Below are 16,442 nucleotides of genomic sequence, written 5' to 3'. Positions count from 1 at the left end.
TCCATGACCTCATCCTGTACCTCATCCAGGACTTCACCACATCCCTGAACTCATCCTGTACCTCATCCATGACCTCACCGCATCCCTGACCTCATCAAGGACCTTATCCTGTACCTCATCCAGTACTTTACCACATCCCTGAACTTATCCTGTACCTCATCCATGACCTCACCGCATCCCTGACCTCATCCAGGACCTCATCCTGAACCTCATCCAGGACCTCACCACATCCCTGACTTCACCTCATCCCTGACCTCATCCTGTACCTCATCCAGGACCTCATCACATCCCTGACCTCATCCCTGACCTCAGTCTGACCTCATCCAGGACTTCACCACATCCCTGACCTCATCCCTGACCGCATCCCTGACCTCACCGCATCCCTGACCTCATCCCTGACCTCACCACATCCCTGACCTCATCCAGGACCTCATCCTGTACCTCATCCAGGACTTCACCACATCCCTGAACTCATCCTGTACCTCATCCATGACCTCACCGCATCCCTGACCTCACCTCATCCCTGACCTCATCCTGTACCTCATCCAGGACCTCATCACATCCCTGACCTCATCCCTGACCTCAGTCTGACCTCATCCAGGACTTCACCACATCCCTGACCTCATCCCTGACCGCATCCCTGACCTCACCGCAATCCTGACCTCATCCCTGACCTCACCACATCCCTGACCTCATCCCTGACCTCATCCTGTACCTAATCCAGGACCTCACCACATCCAGGACCTCATCCAGGACCTCATCTCTGACCTCATCTTGTACCTCATCCAGGACCTCACCGCATCCCTGACCTCATCCCTAACCTCATCCTGTACCTCATCCAGGACCTCACCGCATCCCTGATCTCATCCAGGACCTCATCCAGGACCTCACCGCATCCCTGACCTCATCCAGGACCTCACCGCATTCCTGACCTCATCCCTGACCTCATCCTACACCTCATCCAGGACCTCACCACATCCCTGACCTCATCCCTGACCTCAGTCTGACCTCACCACATCCCTGACCTCATCCCTGACCTCAGTCTGACCTCATCTCTCACCTCATCCTGTACCTGACCCAGAACATCCACATGATGATATATGTTCCGATCAAGACCTTTGATGACTACGCAATTAACGTGTTCTTACCATACATTCACTGTAGACACAGATGTTTTTGTTCTGACCATGTCTAAAGTGCCCCAGCTGTATAATCACAGAGTTGAGGACGGCTTTTTGGAGCTGGCGGACATTTCCGGAACACACCTGCCCAAGTGATTGCTGCATCACTTTAAGCATGTATATATTGACATATACAGCAGTCAAGACAGTTGTCACACATAGCTACTGGGCTATAATATGTCCAGTGTGGTGCCGCCTACAAACAGTCAGCTTCAGCTCGATTCTAGCTCAATACAACTCGTTTATGAATCTGTGGATGGGGATGTACAACACTGATAATGAGAGTGACACAATAACCATGGTATGGCAGCGGTCAGAGGTCAGCGTCATGATTATCCCCCGCTTTGAGCGAGGTTAAACTCACTCACTCCGGAAAGTCACGGAGAAAGGTCTATAGCTCTGTACAAAAAGGAATTTAAGACAATGTTCGAACTCATTTAAGATTGTGACTGGTAACATCATTCTGTAAATTGAATTTCTGTGAATTGAATAGTTTTTGAGAAAATGTGTGTCAAAGGTGAATCGGACGGACGGATGGTAGAGCGGACGGAAGTACGGACGGACAGCATTACAGTAATATTAGCATTTCAGCATAATACTGAATGAAGCCCACAATCAAAGCCACAATCATATAATATGACTGGCATGTTCTTAGCTCAACTACTGGCGATGTAGTGCCCTATACATTTGACCCAACCCTGTCCAAACAACATGAGTGAGTGTAGTGGGTCTACGAGGATGTTCTTATTACTAAGTTGAATTAACTAACATAAGATAGTTATGCGATAAATCGCAAACGTACAATGAACAACGCAGTGTGGTTTACTTCACGATAAAACATTGTTCTATCATGACGTCATTTATGGAGATTCGGAAATTCGCTCGTAACTTGACGACGACGTTATTTTTGAGAGGGTTGTGTCTCTTGAGTTGATCCCAATAGATGATCCTGGGTAATGCAGATAAAAGCGATGGCCGAACGATCGCATCCAAAACCGGGGGAGATATGACAATCGGTATTGGGAGAGAAGGTACAGGTAATCGACGTGAGGATTGTGAGAATATGCGGGAAAGACCCACCTATGCATATAATGGACTTGGTCTGATTCTATTGAGAGAGTCATCTTTTTTAAATAAGGATAACTTATTTTTAAAGCTTGTACATTGTATCATCATCCTCAAAAAGAGTGATATAAAAATATACAACTTGTGGATCGTACAATAATACACTGCAGGGAGAATAAACCGCTCGGGGCTGCGACCTTCATGGTTTATTCTTCACGCAGTGTTTCATTGTACGATAATGTGTACTTGATCCTTAGCAAACTTTGTAATAATAATAGACATACGATTATCATTACATCAACGCATTAAGCCATGCAATTGCTTGTAACATGATAATATGGAAATCATGACCCAGAGTATACAACTTAGACAACCGGACACGTGACCTTTTCGCCATGAGTCAACCCAGTGATAATCTCACATTATTTCTGCTTGCATCAACAACATGTTTGCTGGCAGCACAACTTGTGGAAATTGTTTCACATACGTTGTACATAATGTTAGCTTATCGCGAGGGGAAAACGGAATATGTGGCTGTGCACCACGAGCGTTTGTGTGTCGCCATTTGTGGTCATGTTTAAGCTCTGTTCAGCATTTGCATGTCCAGTCGATTTTCAGTGAATTCGGATTTTCTGGAACTAGGATGATATTTCGAGTATTTAGAATGAGTGAGTGATTGAGTTGGGTTTTATCGCTGGTTTTAACAATATTCCAGTTATATCGCGGCGTGTCAGCTTAATTTGGTAGAAAAGCCCGAGGTGATGTCTCAGACGTTACCACTTCGGTGAAACCCACGTGCTAAAAAAAACTAGAAAAGTAATCGAGGTGAAACGGGATTCGATCCGCAACTTATAGATATATGGCGTGCCCAAGGGACAAAAATCTGCACAGCGAATCGCGGCGCCTTAGACGACTGGGCCACCCGTGCCCCTCGAATATTAAGAAAACACTTGTGATGAATCATTCATGCACACATTATACAACATAAAACCGTCGTTCAAAAGAAACTCTACTTACACACAGCAAGGGGGCCCAAACATATTACCAATAGCAGGAGGTGTCTCATGTCAGCGTCCGACATGGCTGTGAGCTGCAAGTCTAATGGTTGCTCGTCAGCTGGTAATCTGTGAAGTGTTAAGTACATGTAGGGTACGAGTGGCGTTTAGTAATATGGCGGGCTTTTGCATGTGTAGGCGTCAAACATTTCACCTTTCAAATGTCAAACTGTCAGATCTGACTGGTAATTGTAACAGGTTCGCCAGTCTGCAGACGATTAAAATGTTTTTCATATATGCCAGACTGGTCCCAATTATTAAAGTCATATGAGGTAGACGAACATGATCGTGGACATGTACATGGTACACACATATGTGGTCTGCCGTATATGCATCAAAGATTGTAATGATTCTGAAAGTATTAACGCTAATGGTAAAGGTGCACATCTCAGCCTCTCAGACTCTGAACCAGCCAGTTCCTGTTACATCTCCTTAATGCCCCGGCAGAATACAAACAAATACCAGGGTATGGAACCACCGTTCCTGGCATACGTTCTATCAACTAAACCGTAACAGGAGACACAATTAGAATTTGCAATAGTTGTCGACATGCAACAATAACTGACGAAAAACAATACATTGCAATAGTTGTTCATATGCAATACAATCAGAAATAACACAAAATTGTGATAGTTGCATAGATGCAGTCGAAAGGAAAAATAAGACATTGCAATGGAAACGTACAAAAAACATGAGATGTAATAATTACAGAAGACAAAGTAAGATCTTGCAATAGTTGCATTCATTATATACATGAGTGTGAGATATGCAGTTGTATGAAAATGATAAAACTCTTTTTTTCTTCAAAAGTTATCAAAATTTCACTGTTATGAAAATAAAACCCCTTATTTTCACTTGTGTGAAAATCAAAATCAGTGTTTTCATGACACTGGAATGACGGAACTAGTTTCATCCAGAATTACCGCCATTGGAAGTTGTCTCCCATTGGTTGTCTGCTGGCGTATAACCTGGACGAAGCAAGACGAGTAAACACATTTCACCTTTTGATATTGACTACTTGATGTACTATTTGCATATTACCAAAGAAACTAACACCATGTTGTTTGTCGTGTTCTCGTTTTACTTCAGTGCCACAACCTGCGACGATGCCGGTCACTGATCTTTGCCATTGTTGCAGCTTTTTTGTATTCCTGGGCATTCCCACTGATGAGCCAGAAAACAGCTTTTTAATATTTTTGTGACATGTTATGTTCTTCAGCTTAGTTACGATCAGAACGACGTCTCATAAAATCGGCATGACGCCATGAAAATGAATTATACCATATCACGGATGCCTCCTTCGTGAAGTGTAATTCCTCCCCAGTTAGGATATCGGGTAGAACATTTGCTTGTCGTACGTGGCAACTTAATGGATCAATTTAGGCTCGTTCATAGCGTGTCAACATAACTTAACACTGCAATCGTTGCTCATAACATCAATCACTGGATTATGTGGCCCAGACTCAATTGACACAAGTTCTCGTTATGTATGCACTGTAACAATTGAAGACGAGTGTTTAATCAGGTGAAGACATATAACCCTGCATCAGTCATATTTATGTCCTTAACACGAAGTTGTGCATCACGGAATACCATATGTGGCGAGAAGAAATCGTCACGTTCAATATTATTTCACGTCTTTGTCACTTACTCGCCAACGGGACACCATATCTAACTCATATACATTGTGCTGACTGCGAATCAGTCAGTCTTTGTATTTGGATCACAGCGTTTATTGTCAATTGGCGCATAGTGATAATGTCAAATGGTTCTAATTGTCCGTGTCAATTGCCTCAAAGTGTAAATGTCAATTGGTTCAGAGTGTTTATGTCAAGTTGTTTAAAGTGTTATTAACACTAGGCTCAGAGAGTTGCTATCTGTTGGCTCAGAGTGTTTATGTCTCTTGGTTCAGAGCAATAGTAAGTACTTTACACTACACATCAGTATTGTATATCAGTGTTGACATCATGTGAGATTAAGTACTCACATTGTATCTCGGTGTTGACAACATGAAACATTAAGTTCTTACATTGTATCTCATTGTTGACATCATGTGACATTTAGTACTCGCATTGCATCTCAGTGTATATACATGTGACAGTTAGAAGTCACATTGAATCTCAGTGTTGACATCATGTGACATTAGGTACTTACATTGTATGTCACTGTATACATCATGTGACATTAAGAAGTCACATTGTATCTCAGTGTATACATCATGTGACATTTAGTAGTCACATTGAATCTCAGTGTCGACATCATGTGACATTAGGTACTTACATTGTATATCACTGTATACATCATGTGACAAAAGGAAGTCACATGGTATCTCAGTGTATACATCATGTTACATTTAGTAGTCACATTGAATCTCAGTGTATACATCATGTGACATTTAGTACTCCCATTGCATCTCAGTGTAAACATCATGTGACATTTAGTTTTTCATTTCTGTTATTAATTCAGTTGCCCGCACTGCTAAAACTATTGTCAATGCATGAAAAGCGTTTACCAAGAAAAGTTATGTTATTACATATGGACATTACTAGACATTTAACCTGGGCTTCTGTAATCAGGCATTTACTTGTCTAGTATGGTTTTGGGTTTGTTTGGCTGTCTCAGATTGTTGGAAATCCCGCATATTTCATTAAAATACTTCAGAAACGTACAATAGATATTTGTTGTTCAAGGCATTGTTTATAGTGGGACGAGAAATACCTTAATGCTATTGTTAACGTCAATCTTGGAAAAAATATCAGTTAAGTTCAGAGCATTGCCACTGCGTCTCAAAATAAATGAAGGCAGGTGGCAAAAAATCGATATTTCACTTCACTGGTACACACGAATTTCACTGAATTTCATTTTAGGTTATGATGAAATTATAATGAAATATCTACCACGAAATTTACATGTTAATATTATTAAATTTACGAAAGTACCTTTTTTCAAATGATACAAATAACAGTTTGAGAATGTTGTGCCTATATATTTACAATGCTTACACAAAAGAAGTGAATCCCTAAGTGAAAAATATTTATAAATCTAATATTTAAGACTGCGGCACTATTTACTGACTATGTGAATGTAACCTACCTTTGTCCGTGTTTTATTGGGGTGTATATGGGCCCATAAGCTTTCATACAAAAATAAAGATTATTTTATTGATTTGATGCACGCATGCACGCAAATATTGTGAAACGTAGAAACCAAAGGAATATGCCTATCGGGGTGTTAAATGATGTGATTAGGACTTTGTATTAGGAATGGATGAAGCAACATTTTCTACCATAATAATCAGGTCGTGCTTCCTGCGTATCAACCGATTCAAGTCTTTTGGATCTAGGCCTCCACGAACCTTGTCCTATCTGACAACAGGTTCTGTGACCATATTGATGTGTCCATTAGTTTCCTTTTTATGGATCATACTTATGATGTTGACAGCCAATGCCTTTGGTTGACGTCGATGTTCATGCGCTTACACTTGTCTAGCTCTTCTTTGATGGCGCACACTAACATGGTGGCACGGGGGGGGGGGGAGGTGGGAGGTGGTGCGTCCCTTGGACACGACAGAAAGCTATGTTTGTTGGCACGAATCCCGGTTCGCCCAGACTATGCTTCTAGGTTTGTCAGCACCATACCCGAGCTCGTGTGTTTCACCGAAGTGGTAAACGTCTGAGACCTGCATGACTTCGGGCTTTCCTCCCACATTAAGCTGACACGCCGCCGCAATATAACTGAAATACCGTTAAAAGCGGCGTTAAACCGTATTTACGCCTCAGTACTTCGGTGATTTTATCACTGTGAAAGTATCAGTTTATGTGGAGTACCACATAGTGTGTGCGAGAGGGTTATCAATGTTAAACCATTGCATGATATCTCAGTGAGCTGGCACACACACACACACACACACACACACACACACACACACACACACACACACACACACACACACACACACACACACACACACACACACACACACACACACACACACACACACACACACAGGCACACACACAGGCACGCACGCACACTCGCACACATACGTTGCTATAAAAATGCACTAATGTTTTAAGCGAACACCTATTACACCTCATCTCATCTTGGGATTGTTATCATATGGACCTTATACGGTATTCTGACACATATCTCTGAGGAGATGTCACTTCACTGCAGCTAAGAATGATACCTATGCACACGCGTGTATCATACTGACTGCACAGAACTGAAAACTCATGGAACACCTTTAAGACTACAGTGAAAGGGAGGCAAATCCTGACTACTCGCCTTGCTATCGTGAGGTTGTGTTGGACGCCTATCGGGAAATACCAACTTTCTGCTGGCTTAACAATTGTTTCTTAGATTCAAGAACACGTGCCTGATTCAATACATTTGACTATTATATTTATTATACAGTGCCAAATAATTTGCAGCAGCCGTTGTTAGATGAGACATTCATTCTTGGGGAACGTGTATCTAGATTGTTTTGGGAATCGTATACAAAGGTGTTGTTGCAAGTTGGCATGGCATTGATGGTAGATGATGTTATCGGAATATTTATAGGATCCTCATCGACAACACAAAGCTGGAAATGAAAACTTAGTGGCTCAGTGACATGATGCATTCACATTCGTTGTACAGAGTTGCGCCACTTAGACAGCAGATGCACATTCGCCGTCTCCACATAAAGTTGATACAGGACATGTAATGGAGGAGACGTTTATCCCAAGTCACAGTAATGAGACTAGTCGCGATTTTACTTACTTGCCAAATGCTTGTTCTAGATCACAAACGTTTTCCGTTACTTTTGGAACTATTCCATGGACGCCATCAATCAGCTCCATATAATGTCCCCAAAAGGCTTACTCACACCACTCGTTTGACTGGTAAATAAACACTTCATAGGATTTTCTTGAAACATCATGTTTGTTTGCAACATTGTGCGTATGATTAGTACAAAGAAACATACCAAGTTTCAAAAACTTCCAATTCATAGTTTGTGTCTGCAGATACCCAGCTGGATAAGCACTTGTGTTGCCATAACTTCCACACCTTAACACAAACGTACCACAGTCGTAACGGTCAGGTTGATTGTAGAAAGGGACCCTGAACTACCTAGTTTTTCAAATCAGCCGTCGAGCTAAAGTTGCCACATATTTACACATAGCAGAAAAACTATTGTCATTGAGTTGTGATAATTCCAAATGCATTTTGTTGAAACCCAAGTGTACTGCTACTGGGCTGACTGGTTAACAATCGCAATCGGTACGGATCTGTCATTCGGACCATTCGGCGACCAACGGATCCTGGTACGGATAAGGGACGTAACTCTAAAAAGCGAGTTGAGACGCCTTCAACAAAATATCCACGTGTGCTCCGAAGTGTTGAACACTATAAAAGTAAACACAAATAAGTATAAACTCCATGATAATGTGTCTACCAGTCCTCGTATCTGGAGTAATGTTATCAGCACTGATAGGGCAGGACAACAGTCAAGCTAACCTTGTCGCGAACATCTGGGTGCCATCACTGGTTGTTCTCTGACGTTGACGTTTTTCATTCAGTTAGATGAGTGTAAAATCTAACAATGTGACAAATGTTATATTTGGAACAACACTTTCTTAGTAAAGTACAGGTTCTCGTTCTTTTTTGGGTTGAGTCCCGTCTGGAATTCGAACCCAAACTAGTGTAAGAGTGTTAGATCGCTTTGAGCAACATTTCAGTTATATCACGGCGTGTAAGTGCCACATGTTTTAGACGGTTGTGGTTAGCAGTGTATCCTGCCACATTAAAGAGGCGCCATTGCGAATAGCATATGTTGCTACTTGTGACATACTTCATTACAATATTTAAATAAAATAAACGACTTAGTAAGTAAATATGTACCTTATCACAAACTCGTGGTCAGATTTATAATGTGTATGATATATGAAGATAACAAAATAAGCATATCGGGTTCCAGCAGTTGAAAAGACACGGTGCTCATTTACGACATTGCTTCCCATAATGTCAGAATCAATCGACAAACAGGTTAGTTCCGTGTCGTATACTGACTTGAACATGAAACTAAACAGTCTTGACAGTATAGATCCCCACTAAGCAATATTCCAGCTATGTGACGGCGGTCTGTAAATAATCGACTCTGGACCAGACAATCCAGTGATTGACATCATGAGCATCGATCCACGCAATTGGGACCGATGACATGCATCAACAAAGTCAGCGAGCCTGACCACCCGATCCTGTTAGTCGCCTCTTACGACAACCATAGTCGCCTTTTACGGCAAGCATGGATTGCTGAAGACCTATTCTACCCCGGATTTTCACGGGTCTACGTAATATGTAATCTGATGAAGGAACATCATTAAGATAATTAAGTAATTTAAGTAATCACACATAAATATGTAAGAATGCTTCAATGCACTGGTATGTTTATACTATTTTACAACAAATCTTTGAATTGTGTAGAAAGTTTCAAATTTACTTTGTATCTAATTTGCAATATTCATGGCTATTTTTTATGTAGCATTTACTATTGATATCAGCACTACTTGACTAGTTTTCCTGATATTGTATTTAACTGTTTACTCCTTTCCTATGCCGCATGGCAATATAATGTACTTTGCCTAAATCCGTGGGTTCGAATCCTATACTCGTTCTATTATATGATCCTATGTGTCAGCACCGCGTCCTTCAACCTACCTTAGAAACCTTAATTATACATCAACGTATCAGCTGTAAGGTAAAGCAGGTCGCACACGTTTACAACACTACTACTACTGAAACACCTATAACCCTTTTTATGATATTATATCCTGTATTTGAATATTTACTTCAACATGACATGTGATGGAATTGCAGTGCATTGTGCATACACCATGAACCGGTACACGGAACAAGGAAAATGTCGTTTCTGTCTTATCTGAGTGAATATCAATACCAACTGGTAAGACAACACGACACGGATAGTGAACTTGTGAAACAGGCGTTCCTGCACAAATTTACCCCAGTTTTTAACCAAGCCTCTTAATACACAATTAAACAATGAATATGTACCTCTCTGAAACAAAAACTCCATTCATAATAATACTGACAAGTGTTTCCTTTAACTGGAGCAATGCTATTGTATGATATCAATACATACTAAATAGTTCAGGGGGCGGTCGGGTAGCCTTGTGGTTAAAGCGTTCGCTCGTCAGACCCGGGTTCGATTACCGACATGGGTACAATGTGTGAAGCCCATTTCTGGTGTCCCCCGCCGTGATATTGCTGGATTATTGCCAAAAGCGGCGTAAAACCATACTCATCCACTCACTCACTAAATAGTCCAGATGTCCAGTTTTTGTTAGATGATATCCAATATTGTTATTATGATTTTAATAATTGATATCTGACGCCGAGATTTCCGAAGTTGTTAATGAACCCGTGGCGGTTACATGTGCTAGTCATCATTGATCAACTGGCCGATCATTGAAAGGTGAATAAAGATGCGTCAAACAGACACTAAGGTAAATTCATGGATTGCTGGAGACGGTCAATGTCAGCCTAGACACGGGTCGAGTCGATACTACGACAGTTTAGATGTGCATTTCTTCGTTTGTTCATTATGATAGGCCGCAGCGAGGATATTCGTGAGCAATCATGCAGTCATGCTCTCTGACATTTCTCAATGTATACTAAAACGCTGAGACCAAGAATAAAGGTGCTAAATGATCAGAAATAACTCTTATGCATGTTTTCGTGGTAGGGAATTCCCAGGGGTTTCCCCAGGAATGTGGAAGTAGTCCGTCAGTGTTTACGTCATTTCAAGAACACGGTCTCGTGAAAAACGTATGAAGGTCAAATTGTGTCGTTCATGCAATTATGAACGTCAATTTCGCGATCATGTGACCGCTCTCTCGTCCAATGGAAAAGCCGTATATCGTGTAAACTTCAAATTAAAAAAATATTTCCAAATGTCTCCCTACAATTGTGAAATTACTTGGTGTCGTCGCTGGAGAGTGTAAATGCATTATGATGTCATAGTTGTAACTTATGACGTCATCATAAGTATGACGTCATGCATATGTAATTGTCAGTTACTTTGAAGAGCTGTCATGAGACAGTGAAAGTACTATGTCTGAAACTGATATAAAGAAGATGTTGGACTAACGTCGACTTTGTTATTTTATGATATATTACATGTACACCCGTTTTTTTAAAAAATTGACTCAGTATATTGACCTGTGCTTTTTTCAGGTGAACAATGACTCGCCTTTGGATGTGTTTGTCACGGGTGCCACCTGTGGGGCAGGATAAGTTCACCTTTTCGAGAACACCTGCTCTCACCACTGTTTCTTACTTGTTCGTGATGTAGTCGGAATTGAACACATTTTTTGAATGGGTTTTGACGCTTTTATTTGCTTATATCTTGTAATACCATCACAAGCGGACGGGACATTTTTTGGTATCATTTGAAAGGGGACGTCGGTATCACCGTCCAAATGTACTCACTATTATCATTTTTCAAATGCCAATATGACATCATATAAACCATCTTTTGACTAGTATGAAACCTCATAGCCATCATGACATCATATGAACCATCTGCTGACTAGCATAAACATCATAGCCAACATGACATCATATAAACCATCTGCTGACTCGTATGAAATATCATAACTAATATGACATCATATACACCATCTGCTGACTGGTATGAAATCAAACAGCCAACATGACATCATATAAACCATCTGCTGACTCGTATGAAACATCATAGCCAACATGACATCATATAAACCATCTGCTGACTTGTATGAAATATCATAGCCACCATGACATCATATAAACCATCTGCTGACTCGTATGAAACATCATAGCCAACATGACATCATATAAACCATCTGCTGACTCATATGAAATATCATAGCCACCATGACATCATATGAACCATCTGCTGACTCGTATGAAACATCATAGGCAACATGACATCATATAAACCATCTGCTGACTCATATGAAACACCATAGCCATCATGACATCATATAAACCATCTGCTGACTCATATGAAACATCATAGCCACCATGACATCATATAAACCATCTGCTAACTCGTATGAAACATCATAGCCACCATGACATCATATAAACCATCTGCTGACTCATATGAAATATCATAGCCAACATGACATCATATAAACCATCTGCTGACTCGTATGAAATCAAACAGCCAACATGACATCATATAAACCATCTGCTGACTCGTATGAAACATCATAGCCAACATGACATCATATAAACCATCTGCTGACTCATAGGAAATATCTTAGCCACCATGACATCATAAAAACCATCTGCTGACTCGTATGAAGCATCATAGGCAACATGATATCATATCAACCATCTGCTGACTCGTATGAAGCATCATAGCCAACATGACATCATATAAACCATCTGCTGACTCGTATGAAGCATCATAGCCAACATGATATCATATAAACCATCTGCTGACTGGTATGAAATATCATAGCCATCATGACATCATATAAACCATCTGCTGACTCGTATGAAATATCATAGCCAACATGACATCATATAAACCATCTGCTGACTCGCATGAAATCACACAGCCAACATGACATCATATAAACCATCTGCTGACTCGTATGAAACATCATAGCCAACATGACATCATATAAACCATCTGCTGACTCGTATTAAATCAAACAGCCAACATGACATCATATAAACCATCTGCTGACTCGTATGAAAAATCATAGCCAAAATGACATGATATAAACCATCTGCTGACTCATATGAAATATCATAGCCATCATGACATCATATAAACCATCTGCTGACTCGTATGAAACATCATAGCCAACATGACATCATATAAACCATCTGCTGACTTGTATGAAGCATCACAGCCAACATGACATCATATAAACCATTTATGCAACAAGTGAACGTCATTTTCCAATAAGACAACGCCCGACATCACACGGCAAGGCTGACAAAAGTATTTTTGAGGATTCACAACATCCAGTTCCTGCCATGACCCTCTTAAACCCAATCGAACATTTATGGCATGCACTGGATGCACGGGACTACGAGCACATCAGCAACAACCACAGAACCTCCTACAGTTGGCACAGGAACTGCAGGAAGAGTGGGTGAACATTTCACAACATTGCAAGCGTATTTTTCCACTGCTCCAAAGTACAACTAAAAATATTAAAATGTTTCAAAGAATAATTATCCTAGAAATATCTATGAATTCCTGTCAGTGAGATAATATACAATTTGTTCAATGCAGTGGTGCATGACGCATTATAAGGATAGTTTTCCAGTATGAAGTGTTATTGAACAGGAAACAGCATCAGCTCCTGCCTTGTTAAATGATTGATTGAAATCCTAATTATAAGTATGTGACATGTAATGAGTATTTCTGATTGGTCAAAATTTAACTTTATACTTTGATCAATCAGCCCCTTCAAATTTCGTGCAGCTATTGTCCGATGAGTTACCTCCCTTCCGCTATACTGACAATACGTAATCCACTGTTCATGCTTGTGGCAACGCAGTCATGAGCAATATCTGAATGAGGAAGCATTTGCCTATTGTACAGTTTATCTGCAATTCACCTACCTCGCAATATGGACAGGTAAACTCGTCAGTCGAGTGACTTCTCTACGTACATGGATTGGACATCAAGTCAGTCATTGAGGAAAGAAATCGCCCCAGTGTTTGACAGAGTCAAGGTTGTATTCATGACGGAAGTGTCGAACATCAGATCTCAAGACAAGGTTGAGATCAAGTTTGGCCACTGAAGGGGTTGAGAGGAAGAACAGGGCGATGTGACACTTCTTACTGCAATGCTGTGTGTACTTTCTATGGAGAGCATCAATTTGGTGAGCGTGTACTGTAAAATAGTGGAGAAAACTAAATGTATCTCCTTCACTTCCATCCAGGGATACATTTCTTACTCGTTATCTAGTGTGTGAGTGAATGAATAGGTAAATGTTGTATAACGCTGCCATCATAAATGATTCAACTCGTCGTAAGTAATGAAAGCCTGTAAATAATCAATATGTACCAAACAAGTTGAAAACGATGAACACGATTAAAATATATAGACAGACGATTCAAAGGGTTAAATCCCTGTTTATATCGACAAGCACAGGACACTGGGGACCTGTTTCTGAACTTGAATCGCAATGGCCTTGGTAATGAAGGGAATGAGTGAGTAAATCAGAAAATATCTTTCACACTGCAAACACGAAAACGTCGTTTTTTTTCGTATATGGTCATTGGACGGAAAAACGACTAAAAATTCAATAAAATTGATTAATTGGTGAGCGTCTAGAAAGTGTGCAGAAAAGGGTCGAGTTTTTCAAGCATAAAATGGAAGGAAAAACGATGCTTTTTGCTCCGCCTTGTACACCTGTTAATGGCCAATCAGATGGCGCTGGTCCTCCGACGCACGTGATTCCTAAGGCTTCCTTTCGAAAGCTTTAGGTTTCGTATTTCTGGCATGCCTTGCTCTAGTATCTGTCGCGCACAGTGCGGCGAGATTTGCTGATAAGCCAGTTTAGGATATGTAACATGTTAATGGAATTCAGGCACGCGCCAAGAAGTCAAACCAAACAATGTTACCAAGTTTATTGTGGTAACATATCCCTCGGCTATGAACAGTTACCCCTATCGAATAATGGGTTGTGTTTCATTTGGTTATAATAATAACTAATTTTTTAATGTGAAGTTTACAAGATATACGACTAGGAAGAGAGGTCGGTCACATAACGTTCTTCACGTGACTGTATTCTTGAAATAGCGTAAACACTGACTACTTCCACATTCCTGGGGAAAACCCTTGGAATTCCCTGGTACGAATTCATACAGAAGCGTGGTTGCATGCCCGTTTGAGGATACCCTCGCTACAACCCATCCCAGAGAAAAAAAACAACAAAAAAACATCCAAACTATCGTAGTGACAATCTACAGCAATCTATGAATTTACCTTAGTATCTATTTGACACATCTTTTCAATCACCTTTCAACGATCGACCAATTGATAAGTGATGACAAAGGCTTGAAATAGCCACAGGTTAATTAACAACTTCGGAAATATCTCCCGTCACGTTTATCGTGTCGGCCATTTTGACGTGTTGTACTTGATGTAAATGTATTACGACGCTCTGTCATTGTAATTGACTTACTGAGGTAATTAGGCTGAGGCTATTTTATTCCGGGATGGCCTATTAAAGTTAGCAGTAAGTCAAGGCACCATGCGTGTATATGATCTGTTATTTTATGTGTTTAAATTACGGTTTGGGGCGTTTATAAAATACACTGACGCACTATTCAAATCAATTGGATAATTGAGTATGCTTTCTCTTACATATTACATAACAGCACTGCACAACATTTGAACAGTTGCAGTAACACACTATGGTAATGGCATTAAACACCATTTTCAACTGTACAGTATTTCAGTATTTCAGTTATATCACGGTGTACAGACTGATGTGAGATTAAAATCCGAATTGGTTCAGGCTACCCAACGGGTATTCGGGAAAAGGTGAGCGTATCCCGCCACAAAAGTGGCACCCGTCACAAACACATGCAAGGACAAGTCAATTGTTCACCTGAACAAAGCACGGAAACACACAATGATGCTCGTCCTCACTTTTACCGAGCATGTAAATTATATTGTCCGTCAAAAACATGGACGAGTATGAACAATATGTTCATTCACGTAATACATGTCATTATACATTTTGACAAAATGTATTGACTCGGAGCATTATTGTTAATCACAACGTAAATACTCGGCATGCAGTTGAACTCATCACCCATCCCATTATTGATAATCCTTGTTAAAGATCTATGAAATCAGAAGCTGCAACACTTTAATTCTAATTGGCATGTCAGACTTCTTTTTCATAACTCAGTTTTATTTGCACGGATCACTATGGAAGGGACATTGTCGCATTGTCGCATTGACGCCCCCTACAAAAACAAGCAAAACCTGTCAAAATTAACAAAAGCGCGACAATTGGCCATTTGTCGCATTGTCGCGTGTTTGCATTGTCGCTCTTTGAATAATCCTTTTCTTTATTTTACAAAAGGGCGACGATGCCGTAACGCGACATTT

General features: G+C 40.5%; 1 protein-coding gene across 1 annotated transcript in view; it reads right to left on the bottom strand.

Annotated features, from left to right (window-relative positions):
- The window catches only part of LOC125375938 (hemicentin-1-like), a 51,108-nt gene that overhangs the window by 11,023 nt on the left and 23,643 nt on the right, over positions 1-16,442 (bottom strand). The window contains exon 2 of the mRNA XM_048386996.1: positions 3,264-3,370. Coding sequence (XP_048242953.1) covers positions 3,264-3,327 — 64 coding nt within the window. The 5' untranslated portion in view covers positions 3,328-3,370. The remainder of the gene's footprint in view (positions 1-3,263; positions 3,371-16,442) is intronic.

This window comes from Haliotis rufescens, unplaced genomic scaffold (genome assembly GCF_023055435.1).
Source record: "Haliotis rufescens isolate VD_foot unplaced genomic scaffold, xgHalRufe1.0.p SCAF_63, whole genome shotgun sequence".
Classification (NCBI taxonomy): domain Eukaryota; kingdom Metazoa; phylum Mollusca; class Gastropoda; order Lepetellida; family Haliotidae; genus Haliotis; species Haliotis rufescens.
The sequence above is the reverse complement of the archived record's forward strand: the minus strand, read 5'-3'. Positions and strand labels throughout refer to the sequence as shown.